General features: G+C 37.2%; 3 protein-coding genes across 3 annotated transcripts; 1 reads left to right on the forward strand and 2 right to left on the reverse strand.

Annotated features, from left to right (window-relative positions):
- The first annotated feature begins 902 nt into the window (after positions 1-902).
- LOC103939264 (probable aquaporin SIP2-1) lies at positions 903-2,008 on the forward strand. Its single transcript, XM_018645478.2, has 3 exons — positions 903-1,187; positions 1,317-1,577; positions 1,685-2,008. The coding sequence occupies exons 1-3, from the start codon at positions 903-905 to the stop codon at positions 1,847-1,849; spliced, it is 711 nt and encodes a 236-aa protein (XP_018500994.2). The 3' UTR covers positions 1,850-2,008.
- Positions 2,009-2,054: 46 nt separating this feature from the next.
- On the reverse strand, positions 2,055-3,861 carry LOC103960875 (pentatricopeptide repeat-containing protein At5g66500, mitochondrial-like). The gene has a single exon (XM_009373367.3). It carries the CDS (start codon positions 3,645-3,647, stop codon positions 2,055-2,057), a length of 1,593 nt encoding a protein of 530 aa, XP_009371642.2. The 5' UTR covers positions 3,648-3,861.
- Positions 3,862-4,782: 921 nt separating this feature from the next.
- On the reverse strand, positions 4,783-10,969 carry LOC103939265 (auxilin-like protein 1). The gene is given in 9 exon segments (XM_048589198.1): positions 4,783-5,034; positions 5,136-5,312; positions 5,486-5,575; positions 5,668-5,733; positions 5,817-5,899; positions 6,033-6,087; positions 6,178-8,270; positions 8,273-9,624; positions 10,420-10,969. Coding segments are annotated over 9 exon segments (4,278 nt in total). The 5' UTR covers positions 10,746-10,969; the 3' UTR covers positions 4,783-4,998.
- Between the last annotated feature and the right edge of the window lie 10,136 nt (positions 10,970-21,105).

Below are 21,105 nucleotides of genomic sequence, written 5' to 3' on the forward strand. Positions count from 1 at the left end.
ATATGCAACCTAGTCACGTAATACAACATGTTTTAGATTGTTTCTCTGTAAACCACTTTTATTTACAATTACTTTTGCTAAAAATAATCTTATTAGCAAGTACTAAAGTTTTTCATTGGTTAAAAAGGACAAGGCAAATCTAGGGTTGCCATGCTTTATAGTTTGCTGACGCATGCAATGAAATGTCAACGAAGATTTTGTAGGGAAGAGGAAAGAGAAATGGAGAAATTAATTAATTAACTCATTTAATAAAGTTTTTGTTTAAGATATTGAAACGTGACGCAATCATAGTCTCTCTACCACTTACCATAACTTCGTCCACGTCACCAAGATTCTAAATCTCGTTCAGTGGAGGGAGCATTAGATTCCTCATATTATCTCGCCATACTCCTTTTATTTACATTGTCATTGTCTAAATTAATTTATCGGAAATTAACGGGCACGCATTTACTGCCTTTCCCAATCCTAAGAAAGAAAGGAAAGTAGGAATATTGGCTTACAGAAATATTTTTATGATCATCTCGTGATTAAAGAATACATGATTACTCACGTTCAGATAATATCGAAAACAGTTTATTAATGATCACATCTAATGTTTTAATTCTCGATTTCAGCCCAAAATAAAAAAAAAAAGGCCCGTTATGGTGGGCTTGTAAAATAAGCAGAAAAAAGGCCCAAGAATCTCCAATCCGACAGAAAAAACAGCGAAAGTTATTCTGGTCATCTCACCTCGTCTTTCAAAAATACAAGCGTCAATGTCGTCCCTCCAACGATTTTCATTTTTTATTTCCCGTCGCAGTAAACCAGTCGTCTTCCTTCGAATTCTCGGAAGGCAGTTTCGGCCACCATCGTCCGCCCGGCCCGGCTGACCGACCGACGGTTCAGATTGCTGCGCGGCAGAAATGGGGGGGATTGGTTTGCTCGCGTCGGATTTGGTAATCTCGTTTATGTGGGTATGGTCGGGGGTCCTGATTAAGATCTACGTGTTTAGCTTTCTGGGGTTTGGCCACGGACCCAGCGGTGAGATTATCAAGTGCGCCCTTTCGATTTTGAACATGTTTTTCTTTGCGTTGCTGGGTAAGGTGACCAACGGTGGCACCTACAATCCTTTGACCGTGTTGATCGGCGCGTTCACCGGGGGCTTCAGGCGCTTTCTTTTCACTGTTGCTGCCAGAATCCCTGCTCAGGTGACCCCCTTTGACTTGTTGATGGTTTGTTTGGATAGAGAGAAAATTATAACTAAAATAACGGAATCTAGATAGAAAATTTTGTCTGGATAGATGGAAAGTCGATGATCTTCTTTTACCTCTCTTCAGGTTATTGGCTCTATTGCTGGGGTTAGGTTCTTAATTGCGACCTTTCCCGAAATAGGTCTGGGGCCTCGTTTGAACGTTGACATCCATCGAGGTGCTCTTACAGAAGGATTGCTGACGTTTGCAATTGTTACTATCTCGCTTGGACTCGCCAGAAAAATCCCTGGGAGTTTCTTCACGAAGACGTGGATTTCCAGTGTTTCTAAGTTAACTCTTCATATTCTTGGCTCTGATCTGACTGGTGGTTGCATGAGCCCAGCCTCTGTAAGTACCTACAACGATTCTTCACGTCTGTAAATCTGTTTCGGCTTGCTGAGATTTAATTTACGAAACTTGAATCCACTAAACCTGAACTTTGTGGACTTTGGCAGGTGATGGGATGGGCTTATGCTCGCGGCGACCATATTACCAAGGAGCATATCATGGTTTACTGGCTTGCCCCGATAGAGGCCACTCTGCTGGCAATATGGACATTTAGGGTTGTCGTTCCACCAGTCCAAGAGGAGAAGGTAGAAAACAAGGCTAAATCAGAATGAAGAAATTCCACTGCATTTCTCCATGTCTTACGGACGTTCTAACCTGTCGACATTTAGAGAAGATCGACGATGGTTGAATTAAGCAAGTTTCTCCTGTATATGAAATCATTGTGCCTTTGAATTTGTTATCTATGAAATGGAGGGTTCGGCCCTTCCCCAGCTTAGCATCCATAACAAAAGATGTTCTCTTACTAGTCTTGATTTCTCAAACAGAAAGGCTGGTGGCATGTTCATGGTAGTGCGAATCAGTAACCCAGCTACTTCCGACTTCCTTAACCAGTCCTTTCGTCTCCATTACACTCCTGAATTCATCTACAGAATCCCACCTTCCGATGGTTGCATAAAAATTCGATATCAGAACATAATTCCCGGGCTTATCGGGCTCTAACTGCAGAAGATGCTTAGCAGCAAGCTCACCCCTTTTAACATCCAGATTAAGGCTACAAGCATTCAACAATGCTGACCAGACTGCTGCTGTAGGCCTAATGCCATGCTTAACCATATCATCAAACACACACCACACTTCATCTATCTGACCGGCTCGGCCTAACATATCCATGAAGCAGACATAGTGCTCCGGAACCAGGCCCAGACCATGCTTCTCTATCGCCAAATTAAAACACTCTCGACCTTGCTCCACCAGCCCTGAGTGCCCACAAGCTGAGAGAACAGCAAGAAAAGTCACAGAATTCGGCAACACTCCAGTTCTTTCTTCCCCCATCTTGTTGAACAGATCAAGAGCTTCAACCCCATTCCCATGACTTCCATATGCATCAATCATGCTTGTCCACGAAACCACATCTTTATTACGAATTCCATTGAACAAAGATCGAGCATTCAAAATTTTCCCACACTTTGCATACATGTCCAGCAAAATATTGCACATTTGGGTATCGGATATGAACCCATGACGCATTGCCACGCAGTGTATCTGCTTCCCAATCCACAAATTCGAATTCTCTGAGCAAGCAGCAAGAGCGCTAGTAAGTGCAATTACATTCGGTTTCATGGCGGACATAATCGACAATGCCTCTTCATACTTCTTGTTTCGAACACACCCGGAAACTAGAGAATTGAAAATGACATCATCCTTTCGACAATTCAAGCTCGAGAACACTTTCATGGCTTCACTCATACATCCAACAGCAGAGTAGAAATCAATCAAAGCGGTGCCCAAAATCACCATATCGCGGCCCATCACAACCACCATCCCATGAACCTGCTTGCCTTGTCGAAAGGCCTTGGAAAAGGCACAAGCTTTAAGCAGAGAACACATAGTGAACTCGCTGAACTCCACTCTTTCCTTCCTCATTGCTTGAAAAACACCAACCGCTTCTCGGGCAAGCCCATGCCTTAAAAAGCTCGAAAGCAAAGCGTTCCAAGTCACAACATCCTTGAACTCCATCTCCTCAAAGGCTCTGACAGAGTCCTCCAAAAACCCATATTTGGAGTACATGTCCATGACGGCAGTCTTTGCCACGGTTCCTGACTCGGAGCCACTTTTGATCATCAGGCAATGGACTTGCCTGCCACGTTCAGGGCGGGGAAGAGCCCTGCAGGCACCAAGCACCGGAGTGAAAGTGTAGGCATTGAGGTCGGATTTCAAGCGATGAACGCGGCAGAAGAGAGCCCATGTAGAGGAAAATTGTCCGTTGCGAGTGTAAGAGGCGAGCAGGGAGTTGAGCGAGTAGATATCTCTGTGAGACGTTTCATCAAACAGGTGGTGGGTGTGGAAGCCATTGAAATAGCATTTGGCGGGAAGGTGGAGGGAACGTATAGGACGAGTTAGGGCGGCCATCAATTGGGGTGAGGGAACGTCTTACATCTAAGGTTATACTCTCTCACTGGCACTCTCGGCTTGCTTCCTTCTCCAACATGTTAGGATATGGAAGCCAAGTCTTATACGGCGTTATTAAGGAAATATAGAGCCGGAAGAGACGCCGCATCCACATGGCTCATCAAATTGTTTATTGTTATTCGAACTTAGAAAAAAATATAAACTTAACGAGATTATTCATATTGAGTGAAAAATCATAATAATTTTATTTGAATTCGTCTTTATGAAAATTAAATTTACAATTTCTTACTTACAAATAGAAATTTCCTTAAACTATAGAACTAAATAATCTTGAAAAAAATAATTACGCGAAAATGCTAAAGAGGGCACGTACTTTTTATCACATTCATGTACCACATGATGTTGCATGTGATGTGTACTTGACACGTGAATTAATAAGTTCATGTCATTGAATGTTTGTTATGTGTCACTTGTCACATCACATTGTACATGAATATTGGTAAAATAATATGAACAAGGATTATCTCCCTCCTTTTTTTTTTCCCTCCTCTCTTGTTTGAATGCTCAGGATTTTCCCTCCCCTCCTGTTTGAATGCTTAGGATTTCATCTTGCAGGGAGAGAGAAGAAAAAAGTAAAGAGCAGGGAAAAAAAAAACTGTGAAAAGAGGGAAGGGGGTGGAGGGAATCACCATCTAAAAAATATGGTCTCCCTTACATTACTCTTATTGATTGAATACAAGAAACACATGACTCATTGACGTGCGAGCATCATACAACATTTACTTTCCTTTTTTAGTTAAAAATACATGAAAGTTGATATTGACATTTCAAAATACACTCATGCTCGGGGAGACAACGCATTTTTTATGACGTAAAATTGACCTAAACCCTAGTGCAGAAAAGAGAACATGGGCAGTACAGTAGACATTTAACAATTTACAACAACCAAATGTATAGAAGCAAAGACAGATACAATCATAATTAGTAGCAGTATAAAATGATAGAGATCAACAAGAAAAGGGTCAAACTCCAGCAGTTATACATCATGAGGCGTCATGATTGTCACATGCAAAATAGTCATCTGTAAGCCTCTCTAGCTTTTATAACTCAATTTTTGTCTTTAAGTTTGGTCGGGTGGAGATTTAAGATGTTCCTTCTTTTTATTTATTATACATGCCTTTACTTCAGAGAGAATGTGCCCGTTGGTCTTCCAAATTTTGAACATACAACCACCATATTTCATTCAATTATAATTTACCCAACAAGGATTCTTTTGAGCCAAGGATACATAATTACTCGCGGTAAAAAAAAAAATCAAATTACATAAAATTTGCATGCGTAAAAGCCGGCGCTACCGCTCTTCGGAGTTGAATTTGTTCCAAGCTTCCTGTATTAAACCAGACCAACGAACAAAATCAAACAAGTGAAGAAGAAGAAGCACAACTAGAAATCACTCAAGGCACAAACAGACAACTGCACTTGACGCACCTTTAGAAGATCGAAAACTTTCTCGCATATGTACTTCTGGTGAATGCTTGCACCCCGTTGTTGTAATTTGTCAGGATGAACGCATAGAGTGGCTTTCCGGTAAGCTCTCTTTACTGCTGCAGCCGTTATGACTTCTGTCAAGGGAACAGGCTGCCAACCACTATCAGCCCCAAGGATCTGTCAATGAAAAACGTCTAGTCAATTAACCATTTGATTGAGCCTAGCTCTATGCAACTGAAGATAACAGGTTCATTCGCTGATACGTTCTATTTTTGTTAAATTAAACTCAAGTGATCAAGGAAGTCAATGAAGAATGAATGCCCAAACGTATGCAGATCAGTAACACCTACATATTGCAAAGTTGAAAGTAATGCACGCAAGTTGCCTTCTTTTCCACTTGACCACCTCCTGACTTCTGCATCCAGAGTCTCGGCTAATCTCTGCAAACAGAATTAGATCCGAGACAATCAGCGAGAAATGAAACAACAATTCGAAGTCATAAAAGTTCATTTAATGTGGAGAGAATAATTACATTTCTCTCTGCTTGCTCTCTTTGTGCAAGAAGATCGCGCGTATTCTTCTCCGCAAGAGCTTTTGCCTGAAACAGTCCCAGAAAGCTTGGAATTATAATGCCGGGTAAGACTAAACCACTCATAGATTATAAATGATTTAAAATCATACCGCTCGTTCAGCTGTTCTAGCATGCCTCTCTAGCCTAGCTTTACACCTTTGGGCTGATTCACCTTCCACCACCTCATATCTCTCTGTAATAGAAAGTTTTGAAAAAAGAACAAAAGTTTAGAGCCAACCGATCAATAACTCAAATATTGATGGAAACTATGAAAAGTTCAAAGAAAGTTTGCTTAAATAACCATTGGAGCATTAAAAATCACGTACCACCATATACTGAGGAATATGGATATCTTGATCCCCTAGTGCTGTCCGGTAGATCCTATGAATTACCAGCCAGTTCAGATCGCTGTTTGACAATATGAATTAATTAAAAGGATGATAAATCCAGCAGGAAAAAAAATATACTCACCGACGATGAAGAGCAGTGCCTTAAGCCAATATTTGTAGACGAAGTATAGAATTTATCAGAAACAGATCTTTGCACACGCTCTCTTGCTTCATATACAGCCCTTTCAGCCATTGCTTTTTCTGCAGCACGCTCTCGAGCCTCTGCAGTTGCTCTCTCTACTGCGGCACGCTCTGCCTTGAGCCTGGCCTCCATGGCTGTCATCCCTGCTAATGACTTCTCCCTGGCCTCTGCACATGCCTTCTCCAGTCTTTCACGAGCCTCTGCCATTGTTCTTTGTCGAGCTTCAGCTGATGCTCTCTCAATAGCAGCTGATTCTGTCCTATCACGGGCATCCAAAAACGGCCATTCACGAGCTTCAAGTGTCGCTCTATCAACAGCCATCCTATCTTTTTCTCTTTCTCTCTCCCTTTCTCTTTCTTCCTCTATCTTTCTAAGGCGCTCATTTTCAAGCTCTCTTTCTCTTTTCAATCTTTCATTTTCTTTTTCCCCATTTTTAACGGTCTCCTTAAGACTCTTCTCTTTTCTCTCTGGTGGCTGACCTGCATTAAATTGCCCAGATGATTTCTGGCTGTTTAATTCTGTCATGGCTGGATGAGCTGCTGCTGTTTTCCTTTTATTTTCAACAAACTCTCTCACCAGTTTAGGTGTCGAGTATTCTTTCTTGTTTTCTTCTCTGATTGAGGCAGCTTCAACTTCCTTTAAGTCCTTTTTAGCTTCATGATCAAAATCCATTTGATTAAATTGCTCAACCCGTGGTGGTCCAAAGCGACTGCCAGGTTCTCCGGCTTTCTTCATGTGAATGTCTAAAGGAACCGACTCATAGGCATCTTCCACAGCAACTTGGCTATTTCCTTCTTGTGTGCCTTGCTGGGCCATGCCAGATTCTTTGAGCTTTTCATCAACCAGCACATTGTCGATTTCAAATGCCCCCAATTCCCCTTTGCTAGCTTTAGGTTCAGCCCTAATTTCTTCACTTGCTTTCTTGACACTGTCATCTACGGGAAGAGACTCACTGGCATCTTCCCTTTTGAACCAGTTCTCTCCATTTTCTAAATGGTGTGCAGATGCGTCAGATGCTTTAAGCTCCAAATCAATTAGCATGCTTACTCGTACTACTTCTGGCTGTGTATCACTATTGTTGTGTTCAGTCCTTTTCTCTCCATTTCCTTCATGAGCAGGGACTTCTTGTGTTGCTGCCACTGTTTCACTGCTTTTATCATGCTTATTGGATAGTTGAGTCGCTTGAGAGTTCTGATTACAATCCTGGTTACATGTATCACCAGATACCCTGAGATCCTCCTGTTTCATGTACAAAGTCTGACCGTTTTCATTCCTCTCTGTCCCCTCATTTGTTGTGTTTAGGACATTCAGTTCTTCCCAGTCACCAGCAACTTTAACAGTCTTCCCAGTCTGTTCTGACTCATTAGCCTCTTCTAACGTGCTTTCAGTTCTAACTTGCCCAAAAGTTTCATTTAATCTTCCCTCAGTTCCTTCTTTGTCCTGAGCCTTCATTAATCCATTTATGTCATATTGCTGCTCACAAGCATGGGCCATTTTTATTCTTTGCTCAGCTTCCTTTCTTTCACAGGCATCTTGTTGTCTCTTCTCATATTCTTCCCTCTCGAGAGCTTCTTTTATCCGCTTCTCATATTCTTCTATTTGAGCAGCCTCTTTCTGTTTCTTCTTATTTTCCCGTTCAGCAGCCTCTTTTAGTTTCTTCTCAGTCTCTCGCAACTCAAGAGCTTTTTTCAGCCTTTTCTCATTTTCTACCTGCTCAAGAGCAACCTCCTTTAACCTCATCTCATTTTCTTCCTGCTGAAGAACCTTTTTCAGTTTCTTCTCATTTTCTGCTTGTTCAAATGCCTCTTTAAGCCTTTTTTCCTTCTCTTCCTGCTTCAAAGCTTCTTCTTGTCTCTGTTCAAAACTTTTTGTGCCACGAGATTCCTTGAGTCTTTTGTCACTTCTAATTCTTTTATCATTTACCTTCTGCTTCCTGGCCTGCTCTTGAACCTCCAGCACAATGTCATGCTTTTCTGATTTTTCAGCATCTCTTTGCTTCTCAGGTTCTGCAGGTAGAGTCCCCATTCTAGAACTCATCTCATGCTGTCCGTTCTCACGAATTTTTCAGCCACTTTCACCTTTTTGTCATGCTCTTTTCGACTGCATGCCTCATTAGACGCTTTGGGTCTTGCATTGCATTCCTCCCATCCACGAGGTTGCTTCTCTGGTTCCTCTTCAATAACTACTTTTACTTTCTTATCGATTTCTTCTTTCTGCTCTAATGCTTCCATGGTTGCCTTTTCTTTATGCCTGTTCTCGTGACTTTTTCCGCTCTGAACCAAAATCTTCTCTTTGTTTTCCTGCTCAAAAGCCTTCTTGGACTCATCAATTGCCGCCAATTCAAAATATTGTGTCTCTTCCTGCCATTCATTAGCGTCATCAATTTTGAAAGACCCATTCCCATGCTTCTCTTGTTCAAAATGTTTAGCCACATTTAATAATATTTCATCTTCTAAAAATTCTGGAACTTCTTTGGTCGTCTTTGAAGATTTCCGCCTTTCCTTCTTAACAACAAATTTCATTCTACCATCTTCTCGTACAGAAGTGCCCTGCACTCCCTCATCTTTCACACCATCGCAGTCATCAACAATTTTACCCACCATTCCTTCCTTCTCTTTCATTTCTTTCTTTGAACCCGATGTTGTACAGGTTTGGAACCCATCTTTCCTCCTCTGCATTAACTCTTTTGCACTTTTCAGTTGTACTTTAGCTTTCTCCATCGCTTCTCTCATAGCAGCAGCAGAGATTGCTGCAGATGAACTTGCATCCACTTCGACATCAAAGAACCGGGGTGAACTATCACCTGTAGTCCCATCAGAAGCAATCGTGTTAGAATTTGAGGACAATCTACCAGAATCACCACTGCTTCCATCCAGTATGGGCGGTGGTCGAGAGGGTGGTGGCAACTGAGAGGGCTGAGTTCTAAGGCTTATGTCTGATACAGTCACAAACGGCCTTCTATGATGAGAACCATATCTACCATGTCCTCTTTCATGTTTAAGGTTGTCTCCAAATGCCTGTCCGGAAGAACTACCATTAGGGGGGTGTGACATGGTCTTTTTGAGATACTTTTGATTCACCACTTCCACATTGGAGTTCATATTTAATTTGCTATCATCAGCTACTTGAAAGATTGGATTCTCATGTTCTGTCTGTTGGGAGGGAGTGATTTCATCCAGCACAAATGTGTATCCAGGAACAACATGTGCCTGAGTTACATATGTCATCCCATTCAGAGAATCTTTACTGCCTGTTTGATGAGCTGTATGATATGCCATGCTGAAATCTGTACTGCCATCAAATGACTGGTAAGGATCTCCATTTGAGCATTGGTTCTTTCCGCAATCATCCGACCCTTCTGACAGAGAACCAGATTCTGCAGGAGTCCTATGAATGAGGAAACCAGAAAAACATATTCTAACATCAAATTATAGCATTACATGGTTCAAATTAAGTATAAAAAATCTTTTTATTCCTCATTTACTATTGCAATGATAGACAAAACAATTATGTTTCTTGTTCTTTCATACTTCCATGTGTAAAGAAATTCACTCAGATACATTAGTACATGATTAGATTGATCAAGAAGCTTATCAAGAGAGGTGTTGAACACGGGCTGTGTCACAACCTTCAACCAAAACAACCCACAGATCCTAACAGAGAAGTTAGTCTCCAACTCCAGGGTAAACACATTTATCTCGCCTTTCCACAATCATAGAAGTCAAAATTTTACTTCAATCGAACTTTTATCAAATAAATAACCTCCCCTTGGACACTATTTCTTACTTTCTTTTTTCTATACAATCCATATTCCGGGAGGCCCGATTTGAACACAGAGCTCGGGTGCAAGAGTAAACGCGCTTAACCACTTTGAGCTACAAGTTCCTCGAGGTCACTATTTCTTACTTATCCAACCCGGAAAAAACCCAGATCAAAGGTTATTAATTACCTCATTAAATCAACCCCAATACCTAAATCCACAAGACTTTGTTTTGTTTTGGTCACCAAGTTTACAGTTCCCACTCAAAACTCACAAAAAATAGAAAGACATAGATTTTTCCCCAAATTGCTCAAAAATGTTCCCCAAAATGCTATTCACATTTCAGTAAAAAATAAAAATAACATATTTACTTAGGAAACAAATTTTGACCGAGAATTTAACAAAAACATGCATGATCATACCAGGCTTCGTCGGAGGAATCGCCGCCGCCGCCGTGGGATTGATCAGCCAGGTCGTCGTACGCGACGGCGAAATCCAGGCCGTTAAAGCCGCCGAAGACCTCGCTGTAGTCGAAGCCGGAGCTCCGCACATCGAAGAAGACCTCGTTTTCGTCGACGGTGGGAACGTCCAGCACCGGAATCGACGAGGCGCGTGACGCGTGGAAGCTCCCGAAAATCTCGCTGTAGTCCTCCAGGCGGGGCGAGAGGGACGAGAGGCCGAACTTCGGCGGACCGCCGTAAACGTCGTCGTAGAGCGTCTTGGCTAACAGGCCGCCATTGTTCATCATTTTCGCGGAAGAAGACCTGTTTGGATGCCGAGAATGTGATAAATTATCCATGAGAGAAAGAAGAAAAATTCGCGTTTCTAGGGTTTTGCGCTTCGAGGCGTTTCGTTTTCCTCCCTCTCGCTCGCTCTCTCTCTCTCTCTCTCTAACTTTTTTTCTCTCTCCGCCGCTGAGTCCCTCCTGCTTGCAGAGAGTCTCAGACTCAGAACTCGGACACAGGGCGACGAAAGTGGAATTAAAAGGAAAGTCTGAAATTACCAAAAAGGACTTGTATAATTGCATGGCGAATTTTCCTTTCACCTTTTTCCCCTTTTTCGGATTTTGCAATTTGTATGGATTTGGACAAGTGAGGGGGTTTAGCTGGTAAATGGTGGACAACTAGAAACTTTTGAGTACAACCACGTTTATTAATTACATGTTGTTTGCTGAACGAGAATTTTCGTATGTCATGTGCGTATGGTATATACTGGATGCTTTATTCAAGAAGCACACTCTTTCAAAAAGTATTTTAGTAGTATTTTTGTAGGATTTATTTGTATTTTAACTAAGGATTGATTCAAAAAATATTTTTATCAAAAACGCTTTCAGCAATATTCAAAGTACTTTCAAATGAGCTCTTATTATTCAGTTGAAAAAATAACACTCCAGTTAAAAGGTATGTAACATTCTAAAAGTCCAAAGTAACAACTTTCTTGAAATACCAACAGCAAATAATCTTTTTTTTAATAAACGATATTATTTACACTAAGGGGCAGGGGGAGTGGATAAGCCTCACAATGTGCTAGCAATAATGTGATTCAAATTTGCATTTGGCAAAAATCGAATCTAAGACATTTCACTTAACAACAAATTACCTTTTAACTTATGTATAAAAGTGCTTCCTTCTTTAATTTTTTTGTACTTAATCATAAATATTAGGGCTAGTTTGGGATTGCTGTGCTTTTTTTAAATCTACTTCTAGCTGTGCTATGAGAATAAACAACTGTGAAAAGAAGCAGGTAAGTATTGGGTAAACTATAGTAATAAAAGTGTTCTTAGCAAAAAAAAAAAAAAAAAAAAAAAAAACAAGGGTGTCAAATATGAGGTAGGATTTCAATATGAAAGTTTCATTAATTGGTTCTATTCATCCGTCTTCAATGAAAAATAAATAAAATTTTGAGAGGCATGTGTAGATTTGCTTTTGTTTTATGTTGTTTTGGTCTTTTTCAACCCATGATTTTGAGAAGAAAAAAATATATGTTTTTTTATTTACCAAACACTGAACTCCAAACCAGCCCTTACTAAATGGATATAAGTATATTATAAGCATTACTAAATAGATATAATATTATAAATAAATTACTAACATGCAGTGTGACTTTTGACTTCTCACGCATCTCTCTTTATTTATGGTCATCCTAGTTGAATAAATCAAACGAAAACAACGAACATAACGAAACACAAGTATGTACAAGCTGCTATAAAATGTGTATGTTTATCATTTAAAAAAAAATGAAATGAGTAAAAGGGCAACTGGGAATGGGCAATTTGGGTTGCAATCTTTTAGATAAGGTTCAATTTCAATGCATCAAAATGTCCTACAAAATTGGTCCCAATTTGAGTACGATGAGCAAATACCTGGTTCCCACATAAACACTATGGGAAGGACTTGCTACAGAGAATAATGAATGACAAGGCGCCTTGTTTGCTAGTATTTCACTATTTTGTGGGGTGGGTTTGTAAAATTGATGAACTTTGAGGGAAACTTTGGCAATTTACAAGTGAGTAACTAGTTGCATTTGTCATTGAACAAAAAATAAAAATAAAAAAACAAGTTGCATTTGTCTTGGTATTGATATTCGTGTTGTGTTTTTCATGTTCATAACATATTTAATATCTTAACAGATCATGTCATGTAACATCAATTAAAGTAAATGGGTAATATGATCCAACTCGAAATCCATCCGTTAAAATTAATAGATAATATGACCTGACTCGTTATCTATTAAATAAAATATATTTTAAACCAATAAATGATGAAAATGAAAAACATAATTCAACCAAAAAATAAAAGGAAAATATTATAAAATTAGTATATGCATACAACATTGTAACATAAATATTAATTCAAAACATAAAAAATAAAAAATAAAACATTTATCTTTCGAGTATTACATATTCCTTTCTCAAAAAAAAAAAAAAAAAAAAGCATTACATATCCCAAAATAAGAATCTAATGAAAAAATATTAGTACATTACTACAAAATACCAAATGTTCAAGAATATGTAAAATGAAGAGAGTTGTGTTTCAAGGTTGAGGAACCTTGCATGTATTTTACAATAAAACCATTCCATTTTCATCAATCACCAAAGGAAATAGTATTTGTAACATCCCACATCGTCCAGGGGAGTGATCCTTATATGTATATTTTCATCCCTCCCTAGTACGAGGCCTTTTGAGAGCTCACTGGCTTTGGCTTTCGTAGAAACTCTGAAGTTAAGCGAGAAGGGGGCTAGAGCAATCTCATATGGGTGAACTGGATGTCTTCCAAAAACAAAACGTGAGGGAGTAAGCCCAAGGCAATATGTGCTACGTGGTGAGCGTGCCCTGGAATGATCTGGGCGGATGTGGCAATAATTGGATTAGCTTGATATATTATCTTAATATTTGTTTTATTAGACTTTACTATGTTTTGTAATTTTGACTCATCGCCCATTGTGTACTATAAAATAAATAAAACTTAATTTTTTTTTTAAAATTTATAAAGAATATATAATACATATTTAATATTACAATCTATCTTTATATATAGTCTATGACACTTGTATTTTGTAGTAAGTTTTTTTAGTTATAAAAAATTAAAATCATCAAAATAACTGTTTTCTTAACGTATCGAACAGGTTATCCAAGTGTCACCTTCGTGTAAACTTGTGAATGACCCATTATTAAGGGGGTTCTTCTCATGTGGCACAATAACAACTCGATTAGTTATCATTGTTAACACGAAATCCTTTATTTTGGTGTTGTTTACATGTTGTGTTAACTGAGTCGTGTAAGAAATTGCCAGGTCTAGGAATGAGGATGGTGGGAGTGGCAGATCTAGAATTTGAACTTAAGGAGTCCTAGTGTTAAAGACAAATTTTTTAGATAGGAACTGAGTGCGTAAACAAAAATTCAGCCTATTCACAAAGGCATTTCCCCGAATGTTTGGTGGTTTGTTTTCGTCAGCCAAATCATGTTGCACACATATTAATAAGTAATGGTATATGCCGAAAGAATCTAATAAGTGATATAGAAAAAACTTATCAAGTCCTGTCAAGACAACATGTTAAGATATGTCTATCATATATTTCATCAAACATTTAGTATACACAAAAAAGATTCGTACCAAACATTTAATCCTCGAAAGACCTCGTTCACATAATATATTTTAAACTTCGTAGTCCTGGGACCACCTTAGTCCTTACTTCCATCCGTCCTGGACGGTGGTGTCTTTGAGAGGGAAAATGATTGTTTGCCCTTCCACTTTCCGTGCCCTCCTGTTTTGTGTGGTCATGGTTAAGCCATGTCAACATTTTATATTATTTTTTTATAGAGATAATAAAATAAAAATAAATAGTAATATAAAATATTAACATGATTTAATTGTGACCACACAAACCAAAAAAATATTAGAAATGAGAGGGCAAACAATCTTTGTCTTTAAGAGAAGTCTGGGATTGCCTCTCGACGAATGGTAGAGGTTACTTTGAAGTGGTGAATTTAGTTTTTAGGTATTATATGACATCATTTGATTTGATTTGATGGAAAGTAACTTGTCATATCCTGCTTGTAGGAGAATATCGACGTTTCTCGTCTACGTGCATCCATTAATTTTTTGGATTCTAACCCCATCTAGGATACTATTTTGTAACACTTTCGATTGTGACAACTTCATAGATAAGAAAATGGCGTAAATTTTGCTAACGTCAATATCCCACATGCATTCAATTAAACATGATACGAACTTTCATGTAATTAGACTAGACCCTTTTTTTTTTTTTTTTTTTTTTTTTTTTATTTTTTTTTTTTTTTGAAACTAGACTAGACCTTGGTTCATGACAAATGTTATATTGGGCTATAGATTTTAGGTGAATAATAATTGTTAATTTGTCGGCGTTCTCCTTTTCATTTGTAAGTGAGAAATCTTAAATTCGATAATCACATTATTACTAACTCATTGTGAGGCTAAGCTCACTCCCTCTTCTTAGCGTAGATAATATCACTTGTTCAAAAAAAAAAAAAAATCACCCTCATTCTTGTTTCAAATAATCATCAACCATGAGAAATTGGAATGAATTTGTTAAAGAAACGTAAAGATGATGCATGCATTTTTAACATTAATTTACAATTGATTTTTCGAGGCAAAAGGTGAAAGCAGAAATTTGAATGAAGAATATGGAAGCCTTTTGGACTGAAAATTCATCATTAAATATTCGATTTATGATTTTAGAATCCGTTGATGATCTTTCATGTAAATTTTTTATTTTTTTTTTTTAACAAACGATATTATCTACATTAAGGGAGGAGGGGTGGGCTTAGCCTCACAATAGACTAGCAATAATGTAGTTCAAACACGCATTTGGCTATAATCGAATCTAAAACTTCTTACTTATAAGTGAATAGGAATACCATTAGATCGTAGTACTAAGTGGCTCATGTAAATTTATTTTTTAAAAGGAAAAAAAAAATCATCATCAACTTTGGAACATTGCTCATGTATAAGAATAATAATTGGCAACTCAAATAACGAGTAGGAGTTCTTATTTGAAACTGTTTGTTTCAGATTCATAAAACTTCGTTTTTATGATTATAACTGTTCATATTATTAATCAATCTATAAAGATTGCCTCTGAAAAAAAAATCAATTAAAACTAATATCGTTTAGTCATTAACTGCATAAAACCAGATGACTAGATTGGTAAAAGCATAACCATCTATGTATTTTCTAGAATAGATTGACTAAATGACCTTAGCTTTAGGGAATTGTTATTGGTGCTCCAAAATTCTCATTTTACAGTCCAAATTTGTTCTATTTAGAAAGAAAAATACACTCGTGAATAATGCAAAATGAGAATTTTAAAGTACTAGTAACAATTCTTTTTCAATTGATTTTTGTAGAGACGATCTTTACAAAGTGATTCATAGTATGAACGTTTTAATCATAGGCACAAAACTTTGTGATTCAAATATAAAGAATTTTAAATAGAAGTTCATACTTATTTTTTAGTAGCCAAACATTATTCCATGCACAATTCCAATGCTAATTGCAACAAGAAAAAGCACTCAAATGGATTTTTCATTTCTTTTTCGTATATTATTAAGGCTACGTAATCCATTAATTTATATTAAATTCAATCATCAAAAGGAATAAAATTTTTTCACAGCCTGCAATCTGCAAGCAGAAATTAGGTGTCAACATTAAAAATGAAAAACTCCTCAAAGGGTGGTAGTTGGAGCATTTAAATTTTTAATGTGGATAAATAATACATATGCATGTGCATATAATGTAATGTATGATTTGATGCTTCCCATTTTTGCAGGGTTTCATAAAGACATTAAGATGGAGCTGTCACATTTTTTTTATTAATTTTTATCATTTAATTTTTTTTTAATTTATTCGATTCGACAGTTAGAAAATAAAAAAAATATGTGGAAAGTAAAAAAGTGTATGCATATAGCACCACCCGAGACATTATATTATAACCCTAACTGTTACCAGGGTGAAGTTATTAGCCATGGGCGCTCTCTCTCTCTCTCCCTCTCTCCATGTCAATGGGGACCAAAAAAACAATCATTCAATTTGGTTGTATCACTCAATTATTATTCTGCCCTGTCACAAACTCATAAGCTAGGATGAGTAGTACTGTCACACTCGTTATATTAATTTCTTGAATGATATCAGAGACATATTAAAGAGATTCTTTCAAAATATGATTCTCCATGAACTTTTTGTCATCTTACATTTTAATATCAATTTTCGTGCAAAAAACATGAGATGTGGGCAGAGAGTCCACGGAGAATCTCACTTTGAGAGAGTCTCCTTAAAATTTCTTATGATATAAACATAATGTTGTGTATTCAAATTCAAATTACTTTAAATATGCGTATAACGGATAAAATGTCGATAACAGTGTATCTGAAACATATATGATGTGTCTAGCTTTATTCAACTAAATTATCACTAGCAATTAAGCAAGTGACAGTAAGAGGAACCAATTTAGGAAAGTAAAGCACAAGCAACACATATAAAGGGAAATTCCAACGACAAACACCCATGTAGGAGAAATAATTGCACAACGTTTCTCTCCTAGGTTTATGATTATGCGACCGTCACATAAGATATAGAATGTGAAAGATGCGTTATAACTTACAAGTTTCATATGTCAACGGTCAACAGGCGTTCACTTAGAATAACAACTGTTGAAGCAAACCGTGTCTATAAAGCTTGTTGGACATAATTTGTTTAGTAATTTTGCTTCTTGTTTTGAGGACATTGCATATTCCAAAGAAGGAAAAGAAACAACAGACACTGTGTGTCTCTCTCTTTGTCTGAAAGCAGGACAAAAACTGAGAAAAAAGGATTAAAACAAGGTTCTGGGAATCGGAATGTAATTAAGTAATCCAGCTATTAAATTAAACTAAACACATGGATTATGGATGGTATCTTCTTCTTTATATTACTTTGGCACCTGTTCCCAAATTGCCTGTCAAACAGTCCAATCCAATGCATAAAGCACTAGGCTTCTCCTTTTTCTATAGATAAAGTTAATTTATTTTCTTTTTGCATTCAAAGATTCAAACATCTATGCATAAACAGAATCGGCTATAATTTATATACGATTTGTTGCCTATTGAGTGTATTTTAAATTTTAAAATTTAAATATTTATTTAAGAAAGTAGATGTTTTATCATAAAACTAATTAACTATAGTACTACAAAATATGGAAAGTTTTTTATTTTCCACATGAGTCACAAGTAGTGGTGTATTCAGGATTCAAATCTTGAGATTCCAATGATAAAAGTTTAAATTTTTTATGAGTGCTGATATTCTCACTCCGGTATTTTATTTTCCCACCCACCATTTAATGAAAATGTTAATAACATATTTATCCTTTTAAAAGAAGACTCTTAAACCCCTATTTACTTAAGTACTAAAATTTTGAAAAAACAAAAATAATTTAAAATAATAAATAAATAATGGTGGGTGGGGTGTGATATCTTTGGTGGAAAGAGGTTGGAAAAGATTTGGGTTAGAATCGACGCAAAATTTGGAGGAAGGAATGAGCATCTGCTAGATGAAGGCGAGAAACTTCAATGGAGGAAAAAGAGACTTGGGTATGAGATCTGCGGTTTTGACAAAAAAGGAGGAAGAAGAGTAGTTTAGGGATTCGGAGTCTCTGCAGGGTAGTGATAGGTGTGAAGGAGATGATGAATGTCCAAGTCTTAGGTCTTGCATCTTCTTTTATTTCTTTCTATTTTTATTTATTTATTTATAATATTATTTAAAGATATAATAGAGTTATTTAAAAAAATATATTAGGGTTATTTTGGAAATAATGGAGGGTGGAAAAATAACATTTTACTATTTTAATTTTTTTATGGTGGGTGGGATTATCATGTGTGTGGGAAAATAAGATATTGGGGCGAGTCTAGTAGCACTCTTTTTTATATTGAAATAGAACGCAAAGCGTGTTAAAAAAATGAGTTTATTTACTAAGACATTTCGTTGAACGCTTGGTTAACTTTTTGTCAATCGAATCAAGTTGCGCTCATGTCAACAAATATTAACATATGCCAAAACAATTTGATAAGTGCTATTGAAAAAATTTGAAGAGCTTTTTTGATGCAACATGCAAGAAACATTTCGTCAAACACTTTTTAAGCACAAAAATGACTCATATCAAATATTCGGAAGGTTCTCAAAAGACCTTCCCATGTATATTTTTAGGACTTGGATGGTCCTGGGATCACTGAGTCCCAATATGCATCCTCCATTAACCATATGGACATACATATTGGATGACGTGAGAGGACGTAGGCATTGATAACGAGGCATCACCTAGACCTTGGACTCAATACATAGGTAACATGTCTTGATAATATGAAGAAAGTTAAGGTTTCACTTTAAAATGAATTGGTCATAGATAAGTGACCCAATTTGAGATTCATATGCTCAATATTTTTGTTTAATTAGTGCGTACATAAAAATTCAAACTTGAGACTTCATTCAATATCAAGAACCAGTAGATTACGAGCTAGTCCAATATCCTAGTGGAATGGTGTTGGATTTCTATCCGTCCATCCTGGGTTCGAAACTCTCCCCTCTCCTCTACTAATATTATATTTTTGAACTCTCTTCTCTCCCCTCTGCTTAATAATATAAGAACTTAAAAAATAAAAAAAAAAAAAAATAAAAAAATAAAAAAAACAGTAGGTTACGAGCAAGTTGAATTTGTAATGAATTTTGTATGTTTAAAATTCAAAAAAATTTGAAAAGAAAGAAATTTGGGAATGTGTTTGAATAGTTTAAGGCAAGTGCTTCTGACAACGTATTTCTCTTTCCTTGTTGAAATGTTGAAATGTTTGAAATGTTTGAAATGTGAGGTTGGGTATCCCATAAGCCTCTCATGCACGCCAATGCCAATTGCCAGAAAAGAAGAGAGGGGGTTTTTCTGGGCCCTTGTGTTTGCCACTTTCGTATGGAAAAGGCACCAAAGTCTTCATTTTTGTGCTTGAAAAATGGAATTCATTTGCTTTGTTTAACGATGCAGAATATTACACCTACTGTCAAATATTGTATAATATTTGTATACAAAGCAGGAATTATGGAATTATTCCATGAGGGGAGAGCGCAAGTACAGGATTAGGATAGGATAAATCTCTCTCTCTCTCTCTCTCTCTCTCTCTCTCTACATCTGAATTAGATAAGACGTGTTAGTCATACTGCTTGCCATTCCTAACTTAGTGGGTGGCACATAAATAGTAGAAAGTGCATGCCACCATCTTACACGAACAAACTAGTGAAAGAATGAATTTAGATCCTCTCTCCGGATTTTGCAGTGCGGAGAGAGAGATCCAGACCTTTAGTTTGTATGAGGTGGACCAATGAAATAAGTTAATAAAATCTGTGTAGAATTTAAAATGAGTAGTTTGTATCTCCGGATCCATTTGCTCTGGACGCAAAGCACCGAAGAGAATCTCAATTCATGAAGAATGACTTGTGAAAACATTAAAAAGCACAAGTTTGATATACATTGGTTGGTATCGAAGTCTTTTTTAATAGTATTCTTAAGTTGGATTCTAGTAGGTCTAAGTTTCGGTCCCTACCTTTTGTCTGCTAGCAAATTGTAAAGTGAGATGATACTGCCGTGATACATCTTAAGATTTTGAGACTAGTGATGGTCCTGCAAAAGCGTGAAATGGATAAAATGCTTTTGAAGTATTAAAGTTCCCGAATCCCTAGCATGATGTGCTTAACTTTTATTTCAAATTGTAAATTATGATCTTTACGTTTGTTCTACGTTGTAATTTATTTCGACATGAACAGTGGCTGAAGACACTTTTAACCAAATGAGTAAATTTCAAACTTATGATGAGGATGATTAAGTTGGACTTACTTGTCAACTAATTATCTTTTTGGATTGGAGAAGTAAAGTTTTGAGTTGATGACGCATAGACAGGTTTAACTTTCAAGTTTTGAGAATAGAAAGAAAAATAATAGCTCTTTATCCAGTCCAATAGACCTGGTATTTTGGACCCGACTTGTTAACTTGATCCGACCCGTTAATATTAGTATTTGGATGGATACTTAATGGGTTGGGTTGTTAACGGGTGAACCCGTTAAATAACGGGTCATTTTGGGTCAACCCACTAGACCCGTTAACACCCGTTAGTTGATGATGTTTAAGTAATTTCAGTAAAGCCTTAACAACAAAAAATAAACTCTTAGTTGCTGGTTGCACCATGGTCACCAAACTGTTGAGCAAACACCTCTATCTGCATTATATACTCTGCTCATTTGGCTAAGTTGGTAAGCTCAGTCATTCTCTGCAGAGCTCCGGCATCATGTGGAGGTCACCGAACATTTTGTCGACGATAGTCGACATCGCTTGGCGAGATTATAAATTAGAATTTGGGGAGCGGAGTCGATTGTAATTTGGTAAATTAATAAACAAATTCAAACCCCAGAAACTGTGGATTTTGGATTTTGGGGAGGAGGAGGAGGAGCGCGAGTTTTAACAGCAAGTTTTGCTCTTTGTTTTACTGGACTTTTTCACTATGATCTGAGGTTACAAGATTGAATGGCTTTCTGCATTAAATATGGCCGCTGATCTTGCTCTC

This window comes from the organism of the source record quoted next, unplaced genomic scaffold, assembly GCF_019419815.1.
Source record: "Pyrus x bretschneideri cultivar Hongxiangsu unplaced genomic scaffold, Pyrus_bretschneideri_v1 Contig1, whole genome shotgun sequence".
Taxonomy (NCBI): Eukaryota; Viridiplantae; Streptophyta; class Magnoliopsida; order Rosales; family Rosaceae; genus Pyrus; species Pyrus x bretschneideri.